Source organism: Halictus rubicundus, chromosome 3, assembly GCF_050948215.1.
Source record: "Halictus rubicundus isolate RS-2024b chromosome 3, iyHalRubi1_principal, whole genome shotgun sequence".
Taxonomy (NCBI): domain Eukaryota; kingdom Metazoa; phylum Arthropoda; class Insecta; order Hymenoptera; family Halictidae; genus Halictus; species Halictus rubicundus.
This window is the reverse complement of record NC_135151.1, coordinates 7718492-7745296: the sequence shown is the minus strand read 5'-3', so window position 1 is coordinate 7745296 and position 26805 is coordinate 7718492. Positions and strand designations below refer to the sequence as shown.

General features: G+C 40.0%; 3 protein-coding genes across 7 annotated transcripts; 1 reads left to right on the top strand and 2 right to left on the bottom strand.

Moving 5' to 3' along the window:
- Positions 1–657: 657 nt before the first annotated feature.
- Positions 658–13580, bottom strand: LOC143352571 (xibalbin-1). Of its 2 annotated transcripts, none has more exons than XM_076785177.1 (3): positions 13241–13580; positions 4006–4084; positions 658–3466 (listed from the first exon to the last, which is right to left on the bottom strand). In XM_076785177.1, exons 1-3 carry the CDS (start codon positions 13323–13325, stop codon positions 3304–3306), a joined length of 327 nt encoding a protein of 108 aa, XP_076641292.1. In that variant the 5' UTR covers positions 13326–13580; the 3' UTR covers positions 658–3303. The 2 variants fall into 2 exon arrangements, with proteins under 2 accessions (XP_076641292.1, XP_076641293.1); XM_076785178.1 differs by having other exon boundaries at positions 658–3439; positions 13241–13576.
- A 7770-nt stretch (positions 13581–21350) lies between these two features.
- On the top strand, positions 21351–22888 carry LOC143352210 (uncharacterized). Its single transcript, XM_076784538.1, has 4 exons — positions 21351–21578; positions 21653–21773; positions 21975–22182; positions 22246–22888. Exons 1-4 carry the CDS (start codon positions 21351–21353, stop codon positions 22523–22525), a joined length of 837 nt encoding a protein of 278 aa, XP_076640653.1. The 3' UTR covers positions 22526–22888.
- Positions 22889–23032: 144 nt separating this feature from the next.
- Nf-ya (nuclear factor Y-box A) lies at positions 23033–26718 on the bottom strand. 4 transcript variants are annotated; one of them, XM_076785159.1, is made up of 7 exons: positions 26547–26718; positions 25473–25782; positions 25264–25400; positions 24657–24830; positions 24486–24577; positions 24234–24378; positions 23033–24136 (listed from the first exon to the last, which is right to left on the bottom strand). In XM_076785159.1, the coding sequence occupies exons 2-7, from the start codon at positions 25762–25764 to the stop codon at positions 24065–24067; spliced, it is 912 nt and encodes a 303-aa protein (XP_076641274.1). In that variant the 5' UTR covers positions 25765–25782; positions 26547–26718; the 3' UTR covers positions 23033–24064. The 4 variants fall into 4 exon arrangements, with proteins under 4 accessions (XP_076641274.1, XP_076641273.1, XP_076641275.1 ...); XM_076785158.1 differs by lacking the exon at positions 26547–26718 and adding an exon at positions 26202–26534; XM_076785160.1 differs by lacking the exon at positions 26547–26718 and adding an exon at positions 26202–26534 and having other exon boundaries at positions 24234–24375.
- Positions 26719–26805: the final 87 nt, after the last annotated feature.

Sequence of the window (26805 nt, the reverse complement as noted above, 5' to 3'; positions counted from 1 at the left end):
CGAATCTCTTCAAAATAAAAAATTTCTCTAAAAGATCTATAATACACGGATCAGGGATTGCAGGAATGGTTTTTATATTCTCAATAATTCATCAAATTTTGCGTTATCTTTTATTTTATCTACTCCTCTATACTACCATTATAATCTACTGCTTGAACGGTGCTGTATCATGTGAATATACATTTGCACAGTGTACGATAGTATATACAGTAAATAGTACTTAACAGTCTGTCGATTTCATGCATTTATGGCAAAAATGGATAAGTGAAGGAGCAATGAGAACGTCTTTCAATTACATCAAAACTATTAACCCCTAAGTGATCTATTGGGACCGCGTGGGCCCCGCTCAGTGCTAATAATAATTAATAATTTAACTGCTTCTGGATTTAAATGAAATTTTACATTTTGGCAAACATTGAATACAAATATTTAAAAAATTTTAATCATCCACTTAAAGGTCAAAAGGGGAAATAAATTTAATTCGACTCTTGTTTTGCACAGCTTGATGCAGAAAGTTTTTATTTAGCAGAAAGATCCACAATCTAGTAATTTAATCTACATGTCGTTAGAGCGTCTTGGCGAAACGAAAAAGAAAGTGTTGTTAAAATAGAAGATCGGACGGGAACATCAGGCGATAGAATCAGTTGCTAGTACATATATAATATATATTATATTTCCATAATATATCGGTACATGTACATCCACCTTCCGATACGATACGATAACATCCATTATTGTGTGTTTTCAAATTTTAATAATAATTAGTATGCATAGACGCGGGCACGTACATATACACATTTCTCAAAATTCAAATAGGGAGGAACACGCTCCTCCGGGGAATGGAATTCCATCTTCTGATATTCGAGAAAATCAATCCGATCGACAAATTTCAATTCATTCTACAAACATAACTGCGCGATCATCTCCGACGGCGACAGACGCGTGTACAGGGGGAACGGGCACATGGTCGTCTGATTGGGAAAAAGTGGCTAGAAGAAACGCCAATCAGAGAACAGCGTGCCGGCCGTGAATTTCGAGATTGTTCGTTCGAAACCGCGGTCCTGTAATCATCGTAGCCGCCCGAACGAAGAACGGCGCTCCGGGTCAGAGAAAATCGGGACAGAAAAAGTATCGTCAGAATTTGCAGCGTTTCTCGTCGCCTATGGTAAATTTGTACATGTTCAATCCGTAGTGAAACCGATTCACCCCGTAATCGTAGAAATCGCGCGATCGCGCAAACGATCTCGCCAGGAACTGAAAAATAGGAACTCAAGTAAATCGAAACAGATCCATCCTACAATCATTCAATCCGCATACTTCCGCGTGTCGCTCTGGTATATTGAAATACTCTAACAGACATTCTGAATCATCCTCAGCCCAGCAAAATAAACGATTTTCCACGGAAGCCAAAAACCGCTACTGCTAAATCTTCTGTCTCGCTAATTCGCAAGCGTGGTAACTCTCCGCCATTTTAGAATCGATCTCGCAGAGTCTATCTCCTGATAGACAGCTTTTCAACTATTCTAACCCTCTCCCTCTCTCTCTCTCTCTCTCAAGTTCTCATCTGTTTTTCATTCACTCCGCGAAACGAAATAAAATAGCAAACGCAGACTTTCTTCCATTCTCTCGTGCTCCGCTTCGATGGGGTTTCCGTGTTCGCAACAGATCGCGAAGGGCCTCCGGGTGCGCGTTAAAAAGCAAAGCTCGGACAGAGGACACCGGAAGAAGAAGAAGAAGGGAATCGTCACGCGAAAACATTGAGAACGTTATTGTCCGAAGAGCTGTTTGTTCAGGAGCAGGACGGAGGCAGGAAACCGCGGGGGAATTACAATAATAAAAGCTGCAGTTCTCGCTGAATAATGTGGAACGAGAAGGGAGTAAAAATGGAGAACGCGGTAAAATTTGTTGCCCGAGTATTGTACGCGAGGGAGGTAGATACGGAGACGTGCAACGCACAGAAACAAAAACAAGAATGGACAACGGAGGGTGAGAAACATCGCCGAGGCTGACTCCGGAATGACTCCCATGAAAAGGTCATCCCCTCGCGGAGTTCTCGCTCGACGGACCAACTGATTCCTTCGATAAAACGAACGGAACGCATTTTGTCGCATTTTGTCCTCAGACTATTTAAACAATTTTTCATTGCTCAAGATGTTTGCAGACCCCGGTTGCACATTTCACAAGTTTTTCGTTCGTGGTTCAGTGCTTGCCTGTTCAGCAGCGGTACAGTGATTTCTCTGTATATGTCGCCAAGGCGTGGATGATGAACGTCGCGGAATTAACCCCACTAGGAGCTCGAGAGGCCTCGGACTTCGAGGAGTGTAAACATAACACCGCATGGGTATGTCTCCTGGACGATACACGACGCTGGCAAGACCCGTGTTGTTGACATATATCGAGAATTCACCGACGGCGAAGTTCTTTGTATATTCTAAGAGTAGAATTTAGTTGTATTTATTGTACATTGTGTTTGTTGACTAGCAAATGTTTGTTTAAATAGTCTGCCCGACGCAGGCGTTTAACTTATAAACATAAAAACGAAGACTTAACACGTTCGCTACCATTTACAATCTAAATTATTCTAACCTTCGCAAACGAAGCGCGTATGACGAAGAAAATACAGAACCCAGCTGCGATCTTGCGAGATTGACGTTAACACCAAACCTACCTCAGTTAAATGTCCGGTTCTCCGTTCTACAATCATCGAAAATTATGAAAACCGCTTCTATGGAGAATGACCGAACGGACTTGATTATTCAAACACGTAATCGTATCCTAACGAAAACCGTATAAACTCTAAATAAATTCAATTTTTTCATTTTCATAAGACCACGCGTGCCAGTAATATTCTATCTTGGGTAGGTGTAGCGTTAAACTAGTCTATCCGATCGACCAAAATCATTCATAATTTATTTCAGCAACTCAGGGATCGATGCATACCAAATTATGAAATAAAGAAGCTCGATTGGCCGGTAGCGAACGTGACAACCCCTTGTGCGCAAATCTGACTAGAACCTCTGACTAGAATCGCCATCGTATTTCTGACTATCTTATCGATTATACAGAACAAGAAAAGCGAAGTTCGTATCGACGAATATGACTTCGATTGTTTAATTCCTTGGCTGCCACCGGGAAGATCAAGGACGAAAAAGGGCACAAGGGGTTAACGGGGCCGACGGTACAGAATGAAACAATCGCGAGGGATCAGGTTAACTTCGAGGTAGTCGTAATTAAATGAAGTCGTTGCGAGTTGTGCATCGGATTGAAGGGTCGCTGTGAAGGTAGAGAGGTAGAGAGTCTCTTTTAGCCCCATTTCTGGAAGAATCCCACTCGCTGGCACCGGCAATTCGAGCCCCACAGGTTGCATCTGCAGCTGGAGCTGTGGCAACAGTCTTTCGGCCGGTGGTCGCAGTTGCCGCCGCGTTTTATGCAGGCCCGCCTAAACAGGTAAATCAACGAGGTACGTCTACTCGAGATTAGGGGTATCAGAACAATGCCTTGTCGTGACATCGAGACATCGACGGGACGGGATTCCGGGTGTCCTTGCAACCCCTTCCGCATTATGCGAGGCGACGTTGTTCAGTATATTTTCAAAAAACTTCCCTTATGTCTTTTCACCAGCAAATGTGTAGGCGAAATTTAACAACGTGTAATCAGCCATGCAACTCGATTTTTACCACTGGATAACTAGTCTTTCGTAAAAAATTACGAGCATTTGAATCTTTCGATGACACACGTCGCATCGCATATCTCGGGAATCGAAAGTTAGGGCACACCAATTAATCCATTCAAGAGGTTCGTGAATAAAAATTAATTCGTGGCGTTTTCTTCGCGAATTCTACAATTCTGAAATTGTACGACACAAAAAAGTTTGATATATTCATCACAGCATGCATTTCCACGTGGGATAACGAATTCGGTAAAAGAGTTCAAGGGAACGTATAGAATGTATAGAAGTATGAGAAGGGAATGAACAATTGACAACACAGAGTAATAAATGCTCACTTTTGTTGAGCTCCCCGTAACAAATTTTCTAGCTCGTTGTCTGTATAATCGGAGTCTGCGTCTTGGAGAGCATCTTCCTCTAAAACAAACAAAAAAATACAACGTTAGTACTTGTATTCACTTCGTTTCGGATGCATTATATTTTATATTGTTTCGTGGTCGTGTTGTAATTTGATGCATTTCCTACGATCATTCGTTTGAAATGTGTAAGAATGAGCAACACATAATCAGTCGAATTGAAGTGCCAAACGAAAATGGATTAACCGACAATTTGTTTGTACAATTATTTGAATGTCGCATACGGGCAACACTATTCTTCGATCAGGCTTAAAAATTCATTTTTATTATGATATATACTCGATTATTCTTATTGGAAGATTTGCAGGATACAAAGAGGCCGAAGTAACAATAGCTATGACAAATGTTAACATTCCAGACTGTATTTATTCAGATTTTTAACGATTTTTATATCAGTATATGCCTATAGAAAGAAATTCGTTGAACGATTCCTCAAAAATGCGTTTTTACAATAACCGTAAATTAAAAAATTTAGAACCCGTAATTTTTACGAGTATAATTTCCCAGTATTAACAAGTTCTAGTATCAAGTAGGTTAGCAAGTTATTTTCGCCAGTCGTAAGTATTAAACATTAAATCAACGGCACACTATAGTTAGAAATTGAAGGAAACTAAACCCATCGATTGAACAAGTTCATACAGCATCGTCTACACGTCTCTCCCACCTCCAATCGGCGATGGACCATTTATTCGCACCACTGGAAAGAAAAAGGCAACGGGGAACCTTTGAAACGTCCATTTTGCAGGGTATCCAGGAAGTATCATTCGAGGAATCAATTTTCCACCAGAAGAGTCGCATCGTTCAAGAATCGATTAATCACTGAGAGTGAGAGAGAGAGAGAGAGAGAGAGAGAGAGAGAGAGAGAGAGAGAGAGAGAGAGAGAGAGATCTTTGCCAGGTTTCCAAGGAGCACGGAACTGTTTCGCAGGGAAGCAAGACGAAAACAAGAGGAATCCTTTGATCGGATGTAATTAATTGTCACTCGACGATAGTGCTAGTGTGACATTTTGCCCTTTGTTCTCAGTGGATGACTCAATCATTCCGCGAATAACGCCTAAGGAGTCGGAACTACCGCAGCACGCTCTGCGAGAATGCAAAGCGAATTACTCGCGACTTGGATTCGCCCAGGATATCTGTTTTCATGAAGGTCGGAGGTGCCGTCATGTTGCTAAGACCCTTTCTCGTCACTGAGACGGGCGATGCCTGAATTTATGCAGACGCGGCAACGTTGAAAAACTGAATTTTTCTGCGAGACTCCTCTCGTTGGCTGCAGAATGCACCTGTTCCGTCTCGAGCCTTTATTAACCCTCGGATGATGCTCGCATTTTCCCATTTACGGCAGCCATAGTTCACTCAAACCCCTATGTTACCATTCCATATATTTCTGAACCCGTGTCTCTGAGATCGACATCAATCCTCTTATTGAAATTGAAAATTATTGGAACGTTTACAATTCCAAACAAATTTCAGAACAAATAATTCTGAAATTTAAAATTATTCGAACGTTTATAATTCTGGACAAAAATTATTAAAATCACACGTAGACTTTATTCCACTCCAAATGTCTCCCTAAGAGAAAAATTACGTTTATTTTAGTATGCAAGCATCGGCAGAGTCGCGGATCGGGTTAATTGTTAAAAATAGATAGGAACAAGCGAGAATGCGGATTGACGAGGTTTTCAGTGGACAAAGACTATGCGACTCCACCCCTGAATTGTGAATAGTCCCATCGATCAGCGAGAGAACCGTAAAACGAATGTGACAAAAACACCAGGATCGATTATTGAATTTATGGTTCCATGAATCGCTCTGGAATCGCTTTATTCGTATTCACGGAGAGTGGGATGGAAAGGAAGTCGTAAAAAGGTCGAATAAAATTCACGGTCATGGGGTTTCCGACGTCGTAAAACGTGCACGCACGAAATTACGACTGGACCGAGGGAAAAAGTTCCATCATGCGTGCTGTATTCATCTCGCGACATTTTCTTGTGCATGAACAATTTCTAATCGACGACTTAAAGAAACTTGACTTTTCTCATACGAGATTATTGATTCACCCTTTACGCAATTGATTTATAAAAACTCGAATCTGTATGAACATCGTCAGCACGTTCGCCAAGTTTTAAAGAACAACATATGAACTGAAAGTGTGTTAACCATTTCTCGAAATATCGACTTCCTTTGCACGATAAAAAAGGTCGACGCAATAGCAAGAAGTGAATTACCCCCAAGGACACGCGCGTCCCTTTGATGATCTCTCTTCGCAGGTCCATTTTCAAAAGCGCGTCACGTAATCAGACTCCTTAACGCCGTGAATATTAAACGCACCGCGTGAAAACCTTGAAGGAAATCTTAAACTCCATTTTCCATCCCCATCGACGGGAACTGGGTGCAAAACAGACTTCATACAACATTGCCATGAATTAATACCAGGGAATAAATAATGTCAACGTCAAACTACGTAAATAGCAGAAAAGTTAATTTCTGAAAGTTTACTTTTAATTTAATCATTTAAATGCGTTCGTTTCCTGTCCGTTCAAGTAACCCTTTGTAAACAGGCTCAGCAGTACTCCAAACATTTAATAAAGAAATATTAACTAAGGGATCAAAAATCCGTGCGTAAACGATACGGACATTATTTAATGAAAATTTTAATCCCGCCCACTGGTAAAATATTAATATCCACGGAAAACATATTCCACGAGATCGCCGAGTACTATATTAACATTTTCCCAGCAGCGTGAAGACACACCTAATGAATCAGGTAAATCGTGATTCATGGGCGGGTGTGAGCATGAAATCCGGCAAGGAATTCATTAATTTTTCTAGGGTAATCCCGACTGGATTCGCAGGGTTTCGATTCTACACAAGCCGGCTGCACACGCAATGACAATTCGTTATCTTCCCTTCCTCCATTTTCTTGGTCCTAGGTATTCCCATCAGCGACCTCTGGGATTAAGGTAATCCGACGTGACGTCTTCTCCCTTGTGCCTTTTACCGGTCCCCTCTCTCCTGCCCCGAGGATGTTGTCAGTGTTTCAATATTCGCCGTGGAAATTATGAAATTTTCATTCGGACGCTGTCTCCCGGAAATTTTCACCGGCCAAAGCTGATCGAACCCGACCGAATTATCGGCGGACCTTCGTGACCCTGGCCCGCGCGTGGCAATCTTCAGGATCGATTCTAACTACTTGTTGCGCGAACTCGAGCACACGTACGATAGAGTTCATGTAATCACGGTCAATTTCATTCAGGTAGTAAAAAATCGAGTGTAACGTTCACAGACTATCCTTTGATCTAATTGTCGCTATAACGCAGACAAGAATGGCGAGTATACGAAACATCGGTGAAATCTAATCCAGCACGGTGAGTTCTCGATATATGTCAACAACACGGGTCTTGCCAGTGTCGTGTATCGTCCAGGAGATATACCCGAGCCCTGTTATGTTTACGCTCCTCGGCGTCCGAGACCTCTCGAGTTTCTAGCTGGGATAATTCCGCGACGTTTATCATCCAGGCCTCGGCGACATATATACAGAAATCACTGTACTGCGACCTTTTTCTGTGAAAATTTTGGGACCGGAACATTGCTTTATATTGTGCACAGTCCTTCAATCTCTTGCTGCTAAGAGGCAAGGATAGTAAAATTCTATAATTCAATACTAATTCAGCGATGAAACTTTGTTGTCTCGAATGATTTTTCAATGGGACTTTCACCAACACGATCGTCGCACTTTTCTAATTAAAAGGATAACCAACACGACGCAATTCGGATCGTATTCACTTGATTAATCCACGATAAAGCAGAACCTCTACTATCCGAATTAATCTGGAAGACATCAAGAAAATATGAAGAGAAAAGCGACATCTTCAGGATGTTTTACTTTGTCTGAAAATATTGATGAGAATCCTGAAATTATGCTGATTGGGGGATTAGTTCTCTAGAGGCCTTAGATTCATCGCGGTAAGCTCCTTAGGCGAAACAGAACAAGCATCCGAAGCAAACCAGTTGGAAAAGCTTCGAATTGCTGTTTCAACACTTAATCCTGTTTGCAAACACACGATACGTCTAATTGCCAGCCTTAAGAAAAATAAATAAACACGTAGTGAGATGTACATAGGTACGCACGTTCCCGAGAGACGCGATTGTGAACTGAACAGTTCCGGAGGATACTGTTGAGGAATTTCTACACTTTCTTTTTTCTTTTACTGGAACTTCGAAAAGGATGGCTAGAAAGGAGTCGTGTGGACGTAATAAGGCATCCTGATTTACATCAACGTGGATGACATAAATTCCAAACGCGTTCTTCATTATGGCACGGTAAACACGAACGCGGCTCGCTATATTTTACAACGTTCCTCATATTTGTATTTCTCGTATATAATACGAGATAATTAACATTTCTGGTATCTATACGCATTTATGTACCTTCAACTATGAAATTTCAGCATAGCGACTTTCAATATCATAAATAAACAACAAATGATAAATATTGCAATTTTTGAACGAATGATTTGTAGTGTCCAAAAGAAACGAAATGTTCATTTAAAATGAATCCTAGAAAATTTTGAACGACGTAAACCCGATTTAGATGATCACTGTTCATTTTGTTTATGTTTTTGTAATATTTGGTGATATTTTACGTATTTTATGTTTCTTAACGGTTGTAATTATTCGTCTCACTGTTCGTAAGCAAGGAGATATATTGAAGCAATAATTCAAGGAAACTTTTCCACGTTGTTTGCTTCAGTTCCTTTCGCTCGTTCGTTTCTTGTCAATTCTATTTATAAAAATAGATGATCTTTGTGCAGGCGAGCAAGTTTATTTGTTTCTCGATTATTGCTTTTCGATATTACGTTGCTGATGTTATTGTCGTAATCCTGCAATTCAAGTTTATCGATAGGCGACCGTGCAATTTGTTACACGTCATGGAACTAAAGGTACGATCCAGGAGGAAGCCGTCGAAATTAATCAAACGAACATTCAATTAAACCGAACCGCAAGGACGATTGCCGCTTGACGCTGCTTCCATTTTCTTCGCAATCGCCACCCCCGTTGCGTAACGCGTTTCGATCGAGTTGCTGATTCCCTCGAATCAATTGACTGCCGACGATAACAATGCATCAGGGAACGTTGTTGAAAGAAATGAACAGCTAATAATTTAAACGAAGGACTTCATTAGTTACGTAAATCGATTCAAACTTCATTTGTTGCGAAATTCTAGCGTGACGCACGACATTGTAACGGTCTTCGGATTAAGTGTTTAATAAAGAATTTTAAGTATGCAAGTCTCACAACGATTGCTAATTGTGCCCCCATCTTTTATAAGTATCGTATGGAATAATAAATATTTGTACACAAACGTGGAATGATAATTTGATTTTGATAACGATACTGAACATTTTACAAATTATATTGGAGTCTTAAGGTAAACTTTTTCTTAACAATCGACAAAAATGTTTTTAAAAATGTAGTCTGCCACCGGTACCTTCATTTTCCACGGACACTGCTCTAAATAATCAATGTTTGCGCGCAAATGTTCGACGATAATTTCGATTTTCTCAACAGTACCAAGTATTGCATTACTCCGAATTTTTCGCGCAAAACTTTTTCACAGAAATGGACAAAGTACAGCCGTATAATGCTTGTTAATTATGCCTCTATTTTCCATAAACGTCCTACTAAGTATACAACAAATTTTCGCTTATGAATATTTAAGAATAATCTCGGTTTTGCTAAGAGTGCCGAATATTTTCCAAATTACTTCGAAGTTTTCACGCAAACATTTGTACCTGCTAGAAATCGACAAAACAAATGTTTGAAAATGCATGTTAACAGTGGCCCCATTGTCGATGAGCACCGCACGATTCGCAATTCAAACATTCTGATCCGACGCTTCCATAACGCTCATCGTCGATTCATGTATGCTCGGTCGCGAAATGATGACAGACATAACTTTCGTCGCGGTGTTTCCGAGCGCGATTACTCTCGTCTAAAAGTATTAAACCACCAGGCGTGTCCGAAATGAAATTTCATTCATCTATTTAACGCGACAACTCCCTACGGTTCATACTCAATTACTATCACCGCCGTGGACATCGTGTGTGTCCATGTACGCGTGTACGTATACATATATATATATATATTATGTACGTGAAAGGTATCCGTAGCCCTCGTGACAAATAATCATTAACGGACTAATACGATTAAAGCATGTCAACTCTAGGTAATCGTGTAACTCCGAAATGAACCGATTAAACGCGTTTGCCGGCCCGCCGGTGAGCGACGCATGATATAAGAGAGGAATATCGAACTCGGGCTCTTACTTCGAATAGCTAATATTGTTCGCGGCTTTAAAATAGTAATCATTGTTCGCCGCTTAAAAATAGTAATCATTGTTCGCGGCTCTAATTTTACGCCGCGCGTCTGTCGTGATTTTCCCGACGCGCCGCCGGCGGTTTCCATAATTAGAACTGTAGACCCGATTTACCTGGGAATTCAATCAAACTGTTCGACTCGAGCAGCAGTCGAATCGTGCTCCAATGTTCTGCACATTTTTACCTTCTGTTAGGTATGCAACGTTAATTCGTATACCTAAGAATTTAGCAATTCGCGATTTTAGACTCAAATCGATTTTCGCCACTGTACTTTAGAGAAGCGTTCAAATCATAGTCGATGCTCTGCGTGTTATTAGCTTGCATAAATTATGTTACATTAAATGTACCAATTAATTCGTATTCCTCATAATGAATCAATTGTAGCTTCATTTGAAATTCAAATCTTTTGCCACTCTTGTATTGGAAATTCATTAATTGCTTGCAACATGAGGTTATTTCTGAGAGTACAGGATATTTTGGCTGTTTGTAAATAATCAAAAAGTTCACGCGGAAAGAGCTGCGAGTTAATTTATACAGTTAAAGTATTGACAAAAATTATTCATTATTTCAACTGGTTAAACCTTTTTATACTAAACAGCAATTGTAACATCTGGTTTGAATCGATTCAAGCAAAATAATATGAAATAATCGAACGTGCATAGTCTGTAAATCTTTATAACAATTTAGAAGTGAATAGTAGAGCTATTACGTCGCACACCTGTTAAGATCACCAACAACGAACAAACGGTAAAGCCGAACACATCCCACAAATCTCAATACAACTACACGTCCTCGTTGTTCCTCGAACAACAATGACAAAAATATTGATTCCAAACAACGAGTAAATAATCTCTGCCACCTTATAAAACAGTAACGTCAAGAACCACGCTATGATCTCCTATGATATACGCGTACTATTATAGCAAAACAAGTCTCCAGGAGGTCGTGCTACCCCTATACAATTTATTGCAGAACCTACACACTGCAGGACCACTGAAACGACGACCACACAGACCGCGAAGACCCTGTCCCAAAGACATGAAACGAGAAAGATGCGGAACACCAAAGAAAATGAAATGTCACCCTGGATTGCGCGAAGAACGCAAACCTCCCTTAAATATAAACCCGAACAACAACCACTCTTCGTTCCACAGAACCAACCGTAGAACGATTCTTTGGCATTAGAACAGATTCCATTGGAGCAATTTCAACTATTTCATCCCCTAACATCTGTTCCTCGCGAGGAGCGACCAACCCCTTCAATCCTAGCTATACCTAACCCATAGAGAAACGAAAAGAATAGCAGCATCCTCACCCTCTCGGAAACAACCCTATGCGATTTGTTGCAGAACTTACACCTTGCTGAACCATTGAAACAGTCCATTGATAACGACACAAACTACCAAGAGACTTTCTCGAAGCAGTGATACGAAGAAAGTGAAAGAGAATCCTTGATTGCACAAAGAACGCGAACCAACATAGATATTAAAAATAAAATTCTCTAAACTACAACAAGAACAACAATGCTTCGCGAAGAACAACTAACTGATCCCTTTTCCATTCCATTGGAACAGTTAAAGAACGACCAACACTTTCAACTATATCTGTGCCTGACCCATAGAAAAACCAAGAGAATCGAGGTATCCTCAACACCTGAGAAACAGCCCTACGCAATTTGTTGCAGAATCTACACCTTGCCACAGAAATAGTTTATTGACGACTACACAAGACCGGCGAAAAATTCCAAAAGATTGAAACCACATCGAGGGAGATAAAACAGAATCGTAGATTACGCAAAAGGGGTGCGAACCAACATCGATATTAAAAATAAACCCCTCGAAACTACAACAAGAACAACCCCTCGCGAAGAACAACTAACTGATCCCTTTTCCATTCCATTGGAACAGTTAAAGGACGACCAACCGTTTCAACTATATCTATTCCTGACCCATACAAAAACCAAGAGAATCGAAGTATCCTCAACCCCTGAGAAACAGCCCTACGCAATTTGTTGCAAAATCTACACCTTGCCACTGAAATAGTTTATTGACGACTACACAGACCGGCGAAAAATTCCAAAAGATTGAAAATACATCGAGGAAGATAAAAGAGAATCGTAGATTACGCAAAAGGGTGCGTACCAACATAGATATTAAAAATAAACCTCTCGAAACTACAACAAGAACAACCCCTCGCGAAGAACAACTAACTGATCCCTTTTCCATTACATTGGAACAGGACGACCAACCGTTTCAACTCTATCTATTCCTGACCCATACAAAAACCAAGAGAATCGAAGTATCCTCAACCCCTGAGAAACAGCCCTACGCAATTTGTTGCAGAATCTACACCTTGCCACAGAAATAGTTTATTGACGACTACACAGACCGGCGAAAAATTCCAAAAGATTGAAACCACATCGAGGGAGATAAAACAGAATCGTAGATTACGCAAAAGGGGTGCGAACCAACATCGATATTAAAAATAAACCCCTCGAAACTACAACAAGAACAACCCCTCGCGAAGAACAACTAACTGATCCCTTTTCCAGTCAATTAGAACAGGTTCAACTGGATCAATTCCGACAAATTCAACCGTCATCCCCTACCATCTGTTCCACGTGAAGAAGGACCAACCCTTTCAACAACACCCAACCCATAGAGAAACCGAAGGAATCCCGGTGACCTCACTCTCCGAGAAACCTTGACCGTAAGTGTCCTGTGTAAACTGGTTCTCCGTCGGCAATCCTTAGAAATGAGCAAGGACAGCGGCGATACTCACCGTCGTCGTCGATGTAGGGGCTACCCAGGGACCTGTCGACGAGTAGCACGAAGAAGCAAAACAGCCACAGCAAACAGAACTTCATGATTCCCTCGGGCGTTCTTCGGCGGCGACGTTAATTTTCGAGGGATGCTCTCTGCTCTGTTCCGTTTTACCACCGGTTGTTGCTCGTTTCCCGGTTCTGGCTTGTCGTAACGATCCTCGTGGATGTCGCGTACCCTTTCCAGTCCGTAGCCGGAGTGCAAGTGAGGTTTCCACATCGGTCCGGTAGCTTATATAGACGCGGGAGGCGTGGCGACTTGCCCCCACGAGGATCTCGTTGCGGAGAGTGAGACCGCGGATAAGACTTCGGCGAGGTTCCACGGTCGTCGGTGGTGACTGGACACCGTGCCCGACGGTTTCACGGGACGTCTCGATCGAAGGGGGATGATAAGAGCAGCTTGATCGCCCGGAGGACTCTCTCGGACAGGCCTCACTACCCTCCGGTCACGCCGACGTTTGCTAATTCTTCTTCGCAGTTGTTTGTTCACGCGGGGGATGGTAATCGAGTCCAATAAGCACCGTACCGTCTCGATATAATGCGAGAACTTTGGAAGAAAAATGTTGACCACAACTGAAACAACATCGAGAACAATTTTTTATTCGGTAAACAAAATGGAGAAGACTATTTTAGAGTGTTGTTTTAATGTTTTTAGTGCTCCAAATTGTCATAGTTTGACGTGCAATCCGCTGTCGAATTATTACTAACAATAATAACGCTTAAGTGCCAAGACTCCGCAGATTCGCGATAGAGTGACCACGTTACCGACAAAAATAGGCGAAAAATGGTTTTACGTGCCTCAACCTTTCGTCCTTATATCAGAATATTTTTCGCTCGGAAAGGGCTCATTCGAAAGAGGAAGGTTATGAGCCGGTTATGAGCTGACGAGATTATGCAGATATTTGGTGATATAAGCGTTAGAAGTAGGCCAAAAATTGATGATGTGTATGCCGTGGAATCCAAGCATTTTTATGCCATTGGATGAGTTTTCTGGATGAAATTGTTTACAAATTGAGCTATATTTTGATTCTCTACGAAATAAAGCCAAAAACTTGAAGCACGTTTCTGGCGTCAGAATTCATAATACAAAGCAAAAAATTTGACAAGTTTAGTCACAGATTTAAGACCCGTCGGATCTTAAGTCAGTGGCTGAAGGCTATGAACGGAAATTATACAGCAGTTACCGACTCTGAAAAAGTCACGTGACTACCCTTGACTCTTAAGATGGCCGACTACCAATCGTATGTACTTGTAGTAATCCACGATAGAGTAGAGCCTCGATTATCCGAACTCATCGGTGAAACCTCTGAATTTTGTAAGTGTTAGTAACGCGTATTCGTTCGATAGAATCGATGTGCTCTCGCAACGACAACTAAACGAAAATATTTAGTTCCAGCTGTCGGACCTAGTAGACAATGCTAGATCGTGCGCTACATGTGAAATTGTTAACGATGGCAAGGATACTGGCCATCAGTGGAACGAGCAACTGGTACCCTCGCCGTGCCTATCACGATTATGTCGCCTTTAACGTGATCTAAAGTTTCTCCGGGTTTCTCGATCCGCGTGAACGAGACTCTATGTCATAGTTTCAAAGTCCATTTCGACTTACATACCCCTCCCCGAAGTTTGTCCTGTTCAGCGTTCCGTTCAAATAGATTATCTCTATATTATCAAAATTTCCTAGAGTAACAACATAATGTTTACTCTTAAGACATTAGATTGAAAATAAAGAAAACGAGATCTGAGATCCTTTTAATGGTGGTTAATACTTGTATGCTCGAGAATATTTGCTTACAGAATCCCTAGGATCCTTGCCAACCGTTTATAATTTTAAATATAATAGTATATATAATATATAAATTAATATAATATATTATATATATAAATATAATATAATATAATATAATATAATATAATATAATATAATATAATATATAAATTAAAGTATAATTTAAAATTTTAATAAATTTTAAATATAAAGCCACATTTTATAGAAATACATTTTCACTTTACAGTATTGTTAATTGATAATTGCTTTTTATTAAGTATACAACCCCCTCAGTGTTCGACCCCCAGAAAAACCTGTTGTCATATATCAAACAGTGTTTGCGACGAAGAAATTAGAACAGTTTGAAGCTTCAGTGAATGCAACAATTATTAACACTGAGCCGAGTTTGCTCGAATCCCAAAGAATCGAATTGTAGGAAGGAGGATAGAATTTTGTTTCTGCCTTGCGCAGCTAAATAGACGAAGGGTGGAAGCGGGTTAAATGACAGCAATTTTCTTCCATCGGGGACTGTGATCTATATCCGAGATCTTCTGAGAATCATTTCCCCTTGGTGAAGTAATTTCGATTAAGTTCGTATTCATGTTCACGGAACTCGATTCACTTAGTGTCCCCTAACAACCGGAAGAATAAACCCCGAGATAAAAACAGTTATTCATTTGATCTTGAATACACTCTAATTCTCTTTATAATTAATAGACTGCGCATCGTTACGTAAAATAAACGTTCTCTACCTCGATCGCGATGACCATCGAACAAACCGGTGTTAGATAATTCCGATTCTTGATCATTTCCAGAAGTTGCACACACTGTGACATTTCTACCGTACTATACTTTATTTTCTTGTTTCTGTCGCGAACGCATAAAATCCACGGCCTAATAGTTAAATAACAAAGTGGTCCATAGGCTTCGTTATAATCTGCGATATCGAAGGCGGAGAAACAAATGGCGTCTAACTCACCCATCACGGACAATAACGTTGCTCGCGTTTCGATCCTGCGCATGTTTTGCATCCACGTCCGTTTGCGTACTTGTTTATTTGCAATTATCCAGGACGTTTATTTATGCGGCTTGCGCACGCACATCGACAACGTTTCGATATCCTGTCCCATTATTCTCACTTTCCCACATTAACTTTGGCGTTTCATCATCCGACGCTGGCATTCTCGTTATCTTTCTTCCGAAGCGGACCACTATGTTTATCTTCATGCCATCCTCTCCCCCCCCCCCCCCCTCCATCGAATCGTGAAAGGATACGATGTTTAATGAGTTCCCAGTCTTTTGACCTGTGGATACATACACTGGCTAAATGAGATATTATTTTTGCAGCAGGCTGTCACGATCAGAGATTAGGCACCTAATAAACGAATTTCTGTTTGGGAAGTTCGTAATCAATCACGTTCGACTTCGCCACGGGATGCTTCATCATCGAAGGTGAGATAAAATCGTCCTTTTCGTGGGATCCGTTTTCGAGTAGATCGACCTTTGGAAATCGCGATGACAGACACGGAGTTATTTGATCCAGAAGCGAAATGATTAAGAGGATACTAACGGATTTTGAGGATCTGGAAATTGATCTTGCGATGAACTCGCGATGGCAAGCATGGAGGCGTTTATTTGATCCAAAAGCCACGTGATTCAGAAATTTTTTTTAGGGATGATTTAGCAGAATGATCAGGTTGCCTCTTTAGCCACCCACGATCCTGGTCTCTGGTTGGATAACCATTTTGTTACCGAGAGAGATTACAGTCGCCCACCACCGAGGGATTATTGTTTTCTAAAGGTGACAGGTTGGTACTGAAATTTTCATAGTATCTAAAATATTATGAGATTATATATAAAGTGTGATGGTTCCTACGCGTTTCATGCGATCGGGCAATTTAAGGTAAACTCGCAGACCCATTGCCCCACACTCAATCTTATTTCAAATTCTTAAATTCTAAAAATTTCTATCCCATTTAAATTTCTTAAATTCTAGAAATTTCTAACCCATTTAAGTTTCTTCAATTCTAGAAATTTATATTTTATTTAAATATCTTTCTAAAAATTTGTATATCCTTTAAATGTCTTAAATTCTAGAAATTTCTATCCCATTTAAATGTCTTAAATTCTAGAAATTTCTATCCCATTTAAATTTCTTAAATTCTAGAAATTTCTAACCCATTTAAATTTCTTAAATTCTAGAAATTTATATCTTATTTAAATATCTTTCTAAAAATTTGTATATCCTTTAAATTTCTTAAATTCTAGAAATTTGTGTATCCTTTAAATTTCTTAAATTCTAGAAATTTCTATCCCATTTAAATTTCTTAAATTCTAGAAATTTGTGTATCCTTTAAATTACTTAAATTCTAGAAATTTCTATCCCATTTCAATTTCTTAAATTCTGGAAATTTGTATCTTATTTAAATATCTTTCCAAAAATTTTTGGCGAATTTTTTGCGGACTGTTTAAAAATGGCATGACCTTACCGGTGAAGTTTGTATAATAATCTTCACCACACCGTTCAATAGACTCTCATTCACGCGCGAGTATATTGAAAGTTTAATCGACGTTGATTGAAGCGGCAACTCGGATCAAAATGCCTTGCAGTTGACTTTCCGATGAACTTTCTTAAGTTGATTAATAAGTGATATAATCAACCATTAATTACATCTCCCGTTTCGCAAGAGAAGAAAGTAGACCGGTAACAAATAAATCGTGAATCTAATTAAACCGAGAATTAACGTAACACTTGTTTGTGCATAATAAACGTTCACAGTACATTGTGTATAAATTGTGTATAAACGTCCACATCGTAGCCATGCATCGTAAAAAGCATTTAAAGCAATCATTAAAACTTCACGATTCTTTACAACGTTGTTAACTTTCGCTTTAGTACGTAGTTAATGAAAATACGTTCTACGTTTAATTTTACGTTCTACGTACAAAACATTATGAACCATCAAGGGAGCACTGTGTCTGTCTCGCGATTCATTATTTGGAAAAATTGTTCAGAAATGTTTCTTTTTATTTCGATATTATTTATAATGATGAAATATCGAAATCCGAACGAAAGGTTTTAGGTAACAGAACCCTCGATGTTACAATGATCGGGGGTATCATTTTCGGAAGAAATGCGATCGGTGAAATACGAATCGTGAAATTACATCATGACGTGCGCAAACACGTGCAAATATTTTTCGCGTTAGTCACCATCACGTGTGTTTTATGGATTTATTTTACACATTCGACTCATTTAAAAATAAGTACATGTATGAAATATTTTTAAATGAGTCGAATGCTTAAAATAAATGCTTAAATACATGTATGAAATGTAAAAATGTCTTTATATTTATATAAAAATATCTCGTATAAAAATGTCTCATTATTTAGGAGCATTATTAATTAATTTGTTACTTATTAAGACGATCAAGAGATAAAATACATTCTTAGAGCATTGAAAGCGACAATTTTATATTACTCTGATGAAATAACAAGAACGTATTTGATCCGATTTTTATCGCAACATATGTCTGAAGAAATGTATTGCATAATTCCACACAAATGCATCTCCACAATCCCAACAGTCGCAGATTAAAGAAGCGTCACTGTATTTGGCATATCAGATTTTTATTTTGCAGAAAGGCTTTCGGTCTATTTGCCATACTTCTTTCGCTTTCCCATATATCGGAGCTGTCAGGAACAATTTGCATGGAACAACGAATAAATCGCATTCAACATACGTTTCACGTATCAAGTCCACCACCTTGACCCTGTTCCCAGCCCGGTAACCATGACATGCCCATTTGTTTGCAGCCATCGATCGGTTCCTCCCTTCGAACAGTTGTTTCGCGCGTAAAATATAAAACGCCCTGCAAAGGTGGCAGAGAAGAAAGGGAAGAATGGGAACCTGTTTACGGGCGAAGATGAATCTGCGTGTGTATGACGTCGTCGTAGTCGCCATGACGATCTCATTGTATCAGGGGCGGGGAGGGGAGGGGTAGCTAAAGGTTTGCCCAACGAGTTACTTACGCAATGCGCTCGGCATTGTTCATCGAAAACACATAATTTAGTTCATTCAAGGTACGCTTTCAAACCCGGGGCCGAAACCAGATCTGTGAACGACGTGTGCGGTTGCTCACGTTTTCGATGACCGAACGATAGGATGACGCTGTTTCAGCCCCCGAAACTGTTCCTGGCAGGTTAAACGAACTTCAACGATACAATTCAACACGTCTGTGTTCTTTGTAGTCTGCGATTTTATGCATTTACTCCTCCGAGCATTTTGCGAATCATGTGCTCAGAAAGAAATTTATTAAATGTAGCTGGTTACATCGGTACACATTGAATGACTACAGCATTTCGGTGTCTCCAATAAAAGCCACGAGAATCGTTGTACTAATTCGTTGATATATAATAATTAAATCGTTATATACGGCATCGCTAAAGCGCAGTAAAGAGATTTATTCGTATCCGCTGTTAGGGAATCAAAGTGTATGATGTTTTGAAATGGACTGGATATTGAAGACACCCACGTGACACCTACGTGTACAAGAACCAGAGGTTCCCGAAAAGGGAAATTTCTACTTTAAACTTCTTCTTCTTTTTTTCAGCAGGTTTTAGTATAATTCTCTAGGGCCGCGCCTGTTACGCCCACTTGCGCGATCATTCTCGGCGAATGACGGAAATCGTACGTGATCGAGATGCGGATTAGCTTTGTGTCGCAAAAGGGCAAACGGACGCGATGGATCCGAAGAAAAAGGTTTGGGCTAGGTGAATTAGAAGGAGATATGGTTTTCGAGCAAGGTACGAATTCGTTGCGTGGGCGGAGACCGGAAATGAGAAAGGGTAGTACTAATGGGTACAGTACGCGTTGCTTGTTCCGACAAAATTTAACTGAAATATCCTACTGAAATGTAAACTACAAAACAGTCGAGTTAATTGAATGAAATTGTGCTAGACTCACATCACGCGGAGCAGCGATATGTTTAACCATTGAGCGGATTTTTGAGCGGTGCGACAGCTCAATTAATATATTTGATACTTATTCTTACCGAATTTGTAACTGGGAACAATTTTATCGAAAACACTGTTCAGCAAGGGTCGTAAATCCTTGCTTCGACCAAGTCGCACTGCGCGTGAGAGCTTCGCTATCCTATCGCAGGTAGGGTGATAGTTGATGTAAAGTGGAGGACAAATAGTGCGCAGCATGTTTTGTTAAGAAAATGTATTTTAAACTTCAACAATAACAGTTATGTTGGTGACAAGGACCGATGATCATACCTCGTGGAGTTTTCCAAAAGAAAACTTCAAGAATGTTTGTGGCCAATTTTATGAAAACCACAGTGGGGCTAATGAAAGTTTATATAAATCTTCAAATTGTTACCATACACAGGCTGAATAATTGTCGCTATAAATCAGAATAGAGTTACACAGATCCGAATTAAGGGTTGAAAAAGGTTGCCCAATCGCCGAAGCAGGAAACTATTCGTTAACCGTTGAATCGCGTGCTGCGATCTTCAAATTGATGATAAGGGGAAATACACCGACGAAGAAATTCCATTGAAAAATCGAAGCAGCTCGCCCCATTCACTGTGAAAAATTTTCGAGCTAAATTCAGACTCGGCGTGTCTATTTTTTAACCCTCCTTAAAAGGCAAGGGACGAAGAGGATCGAAAAGGAAAGAAAGAGTAGGCGAGCCGCAACAAGAACAGACCTATACCAGGGAAATTCGATGTCGTGCCCTAATTGGCGTTTATAGTACACAGGGGTGCCATGCCTCAGCTCTTGTTATATCTTCTGCGTAATGAGCCACGAGAAATCGGAGAATCATTAGGTGCTGAATTTTCTTATCTTTTCGTGCGTCCCATTTTACATTTTCTTCGATTTTGTTATTATTTATCCTATCACTCTTCATTCATTCTTCACTCGCTCAGTGTTCGGTCAATCCAATTACTAAAAAAAAGATGGAGACATGACTGTGTAAAGAAAGAGATTACAGGACTGCGAATCTTTATGCAAAATACAAATGATTTGCATCAATTGCAATAAGAAGGAAGAGAAATGGAAACCTCATTCTCCCTTTTATAATTTAAATAAGATGCATTGAGGGGTAGGTAGTGTAAAGGGGTGATAAAAATCGTGAAGATATCGTTTTAGTGGCACAGTATTCAGTCTTAAAATTTCGTAGATTTAATAGACAACTTCAGTATGTTTTATCCTGTTTTCAGCACAATCCTATTTTGGGTTGCTTTGTAAGAAACTTTTACTATGTGCTCGCGTACTTTGAGGAAAAGCAGAAAATGTTTCTTGAAATAGAGGACGAAACTCGTGATTTCATTACGATCTACAAAAAGGATTTTCTTGGAAAAGGGACTGAGAAAAGAAAAGAATACAGACCGGGAACCGCATATTCATTTCCCCTAAATCTTTTAAATGGGCCGTATAAGAAATGTCTAAACACTCGTCGAAAAAATGTATCGTTGTCTCCTGAGGAACAAACTGAAGATCCTCAAGAATGTTTAAACCGGGTAAAGAAAATAGAAAGTAAATTACATTGCATTGACGTTTTTACATCATTTTTAAAATACTAATTGATGTATAGATCCGTGAAAAGCATCTACGTTTGAAGAACGTTTTTCCGGAAACGGTGCCAGACGAGGAGCTGATCGAACAGAAGGAAAATGAATTGATGCAAACTGTGTACAATTGTGATTACTCTAAGGGTGGGTTCGATATATTTTGTTTAAACATTTGTGTTTGTCACAGAATAGTTGATAGCCATAATAATTGACAGACTTTATGTAGTAAAAATATTTTTAACTATATCACTGAAAGTACCTAAGATTATTTACTGTCCCCGAGAAATTCTTTTACTCAGTTACATTTTCATCAGTGCATAAATATTCAATTATTTGTAAAATTAGGTGACTATTCGCCCCGAGCTAATATCTACGGAAAATGGAAAGATATTGCTTTACCGAAAGATTGGGTGATATCAGAAACAATTCAAAGAAAATCCTACCGAAACCCGTGGAAAATTGCCTCTAAAATCTTGCTACAGGTTAAAAGATTTAAGAAACCTCTGGACAATTTACTACCGAGTGAAAAGGAGAGAGAAATTCTTCGCATAAAGTAAAAAAATTTATTTTTTCCTTGATCTACATTCTACTAAGTATTTTCTAAATGAAAAATTCAATATCTCTCATCCACTAAACACATTTCTTTGATTACAGTCAACATTGGATTAGAGTTAATCATTGTATCTAAAAATGTATTATCTTTCCTCAGAACTGGATTTACAGAATACGACGCTACAATCACCAATACTGGGACTAAGATAATGAAAGAACAGCTGTTAGGAGAACCACTTCCGGTTGAACCAAAAATATATGCCAAAGGCCCAGACAGCGCACTTTCTGAATGCTCACGGATATTAGCAGAAAAGAAGCTTGTACTTCCGTCGAACGTAATCTAATTTCTACCGAAACAAAAAGTTTGTGTTCTACGCTTAAAATTATAGGTGAAGGAATTACAAGTAAATTAGAACACGAAAGTTATTATAAAACACAACCCGTGTTGTTTTGCTTGTACATACTTAGTAACTTTACAAATATATTATTTCTTATTCTCACCCAACTTAGTTATCACTTTACACATATTCACATCCACGCTGGACACACAGTATCCTTATAATCTGAGCGAATTTTACATTCGTAGTGTTACAGATTATTTATATGCCCAAATGATTGTAATCGTGATCGTTTCACGAAAGACACCCTTCTGAACACGAAATGTTATCTTTGACCCGGCAAAAGAAAGGTACTGTATGTTTCTTCCGTTCAAGATCTAAGTACCAAATATATTTGATTCTGATGGATATTGATTTTCTGCGTTCATGTACTTTCTTAACTCAAGCACACCAAAATTGTCATGTTAAACGTGAATTGTCACACGATTGTAAAATAATCAAATTCCTAGAAAATATTGCAGAATAGTTTTAATGAGGCTAGTATACACTTGTCATCGTATAATTTAAAATAAGAACCATTTCCATTTATAATTCCAAATCAGTTATGAGTTCGTGTGTAAAAAGTATAAATCAGTTATGGAAAACAAAATCTAATTGTTCGAACAACTGTTTAAATATCGCCTAGCCTCTCACAATCTGCCGAAATAGTTAACGATCAAAGATCATAACGTATTATTTACAGTAAGCCACTGCATGAATTAGGACTAAACTCTTACGATGTACTCTCTTAGTCATTAACTATATCCTGTAAAGCTTTTTCTCATCTCGTTAGACTAACTGAATTGTACTTGCACACAAAAGTTGTACAAAAAAAGTCTCACTGACGCACACACATCTCTTCCGTTCGATCACTGCGATGGAAGTTAAGGACTAATTTCATTTATAAAATCTACACTACAAGTGGTACCCAGCACGTAATTAATAAATTATGGTTCAGTCTCTCAATCCAATGTAACGATACGTTTGTTCTATGAAATTGTACAAACATTTTACACCCGATATGTTACAGTGCAAGCTTTTAACGTGTATGTACACAAATTGAAATGTATGTCGTAATGCGTGTGATATTTAACTTAACTATAGTACAACTCTATTTTTTTTCCTTTTTGTTCATTTTTTCTATCTCTCGTGAAAATAGTAAAGGCAAATCAGTTTTCGATTAAATTTTCCGTCGTATCGCGGCACATGATAGCGTGCAATAGTATTATCGGGTCTGCGTTCGGCTGTACGCAAAGAGAAGCTAAAAAATATATAAGACCTAAGGCGCTTTTACAAGCCTAATATATACAACTTTGATAACTCCTCGCAACATTTCCTTGTCCCCGATAATCATATTTGCACTACACTTCGTAATGAAGATGAGTATTATTTACAAACGTGTTTGTTTTGAAGACTAAGACGCAAACATAAGTAGATTTTTTATCACCGACACACTTTCCTCTTTTTCTCTCTCTATTACCCATTCCATCCGATTTAAATATATCTCTACAGTAAACGATTGTTCGATGTGACGATATCATCTTCGGAGATCATGTCCTGAAGAGGAATAGCCGGTTTCTGTAAAAAAAAAAGAAAAGGAAATTATTAGAAACGTTTGCAGGAATATCCCAGAATACATACTCGCTGTTATTTGTATCATGAAAATCGCACTCACTTCCATGACAATGGTAGATGCCATATTGTCTGTGTCGTGATACTGCATGTCTACATTTGCTGCTGCTATTGCTATAGTACGAACGGTATTGGTGCTGGCCGAAGATGTGATGTGCTGGGTTCTCATGGAGTTTTCATTTGCTCTACTGGAACCATTACACTCTTATATGCGTAAAACATTGAATGAGACACTGTGCTTGCTTTGTATAAAGAGACCAACAACGCAGGTAATAAGGCACCAACAGACACTTACTTTCGTTTCTTCACTTGGCCAGAATGGAAGCGGCCGCCCTCGCCACGAATTCTGTTCATCGCGTGCCGGTGCCGAGACTCGTGCAGATATTTCTAACAAATTAAATAGAATTCATTTGAGTAAAACGAACCGCAAAGGAGACACGATACCAACTGCAGAATCGTGACTTACCGGTCTCTCTTTGGGTATCTTTCCTTCGGCTTCTAGTTTAGCGCGAGCTTGACGTCGTTTCAGTATACGCCTGTACTGCTTCGCGTTTACGTACAGAGGCTCCTCTTCGAAAACTTCGGCGTTAGGCAGCGCTACCCTTTGGAACTGTGTCTGTCCACTGTTTCCTGGCACCATCTGGTTACGGGAGATTAAAATTCGGTGTCATTAAAATTTTCAACGAATGCATCAATTCTAGAAGTGTACGAGAACCCGAATATCATATAAAATAAAATTTTGGGATTCTCGAATGTATGGGTATTCTCGAGAATTTTCAGGATGATTTCCGAGCATATTAAGATCAGGAATCACGAAATTTTCAAAAACTCGTCTCGACTGGTCCTGACCATCGAGAGTATTTGACATTTTCAAGTTTTCGCACACCTCTGGTCAATTCTTGTACAGATCAGGCATGCTAAAAACACATTATGTTGTCATATCCATGTCATATTCATCGCAGACAGAATAGAATAAGACAATGTGCTGACAGTAATGTTGCTCCATAATCACTACAAGTCGGTATAATATGCATACACGGACTATGTAAGTGAAAGAGACATTCTACTAGTACCATGACAACATTTCCTGCCTGTGAAGCTGTTGGTGTAGGACTTGCCACAGGCTGCACCGGTGTTGTGGCTGCTGCAGTGGTCGCCGTCTGAGATGTTGTTCCAGCGATTTGCATAAGATTTCCATTGATATTAATCACTAGAAGTAATATCAATATTAGCAATAGTTTTTTATGAAATAATTGACAAGGATATTAACACGATATACAACCTGTCGGTTGCGTTTGCTGCACTTGGCCTTCCAATTGAACCGGTTGATAAATGTACGTTTGTCCATCTGGAGTTTGAATGATTTGAGGTGTCTGAGGCTGTTGAATAACAATTTGCTGTCCTGTATTAGTTAAACTAGAGACTGGAACAACTTGTATTTGTCCATTGGGTGCTGCGACTTGTATAGCTTGTGGTAACATCATCGCTTGACCTCCTTGACCCATTTGAACAACCTGGACCGTGCCACCGGCTCCGCCAACAACAACAGCCTGCCCTTCTCCGAGTTGCTCCATTGCGAGCTCTTTCTACCTCTGAACAGAAATGCGTTAACAGAGACTTGGTAACATAAAAATAACATATTAACGAAGATGGCCTCTTCTATGTTAACATAAATCATTGTAAAAGTTCACGTACACATATGCACGCCACGAAGACGAGTATGTATAGAGGTAAACACGTTGAATACAGAGCGCTATAAATCATATACTATACAAGAGCCGTCTTTGTTCCGTCGAACAGAGATAAATAAAAATAGCGTTTCGCTCGCGGAGTTTCGAAAGGTTAGGCTCTCTGGGGGCGATCGTCGATGTTTCGAATGCACGCGATTCACGGGCTGCAGCCCGCCGATAAAGATCGCCAACGTGGCGAGCACACTGGGGCTTTCGAAGCCCACGTGCGGAATGTTAGATACGTGGGCCCCGAGGAATCGAGGCCAGACAGCAATCATCACCTTCTGTCGTGCAGAAGACGGTTCCGGAGGATCTCGGTCCTGTCCTCGCTGGCATGATTAACCTCGTATCCCCGCGACTCCGTTGAACCCGCGGAACTTGCAGGTCGTAGAATGGGTCGAGACTTCACGGTGGACGGAACGCGATATGCTCGGCAACGAATGACGCGGATTTCGGGACGAGAAACGCTCGTCTCGACAAACATGGCCGTGCGGAAAGGCATTTTGAACGTTGGAAAGACGCGTGCCCGCACTCGGAACCGTTCACGGAACGAGAACATGGTTAATCGTGCAACCGTGCGCGGTCGTACGCGTACCCCGTTGATGTTTGATAATTTGTGGACTTACATTGGATATTTTCGTGGGCACTTTCCCAATGATTGGTCGGCAAATTGAGGACCAATGGTCGACGATAGAGAGTCCTCGGCTCTTGTGTATTGGTGGTACTGAACGGGGGGACCTGCCAGTCCGATAGCAGCCCGATGCCACACCGGTCGATGCCCCTCCGCGCCTCGACGCGTCTAACCAATCTACTGGCTTGACTTATCCCCACCACTGCCTTCCCGCGCTATCGTCAAACTTCGCGCGTTCCTAACAGCTTATTTCC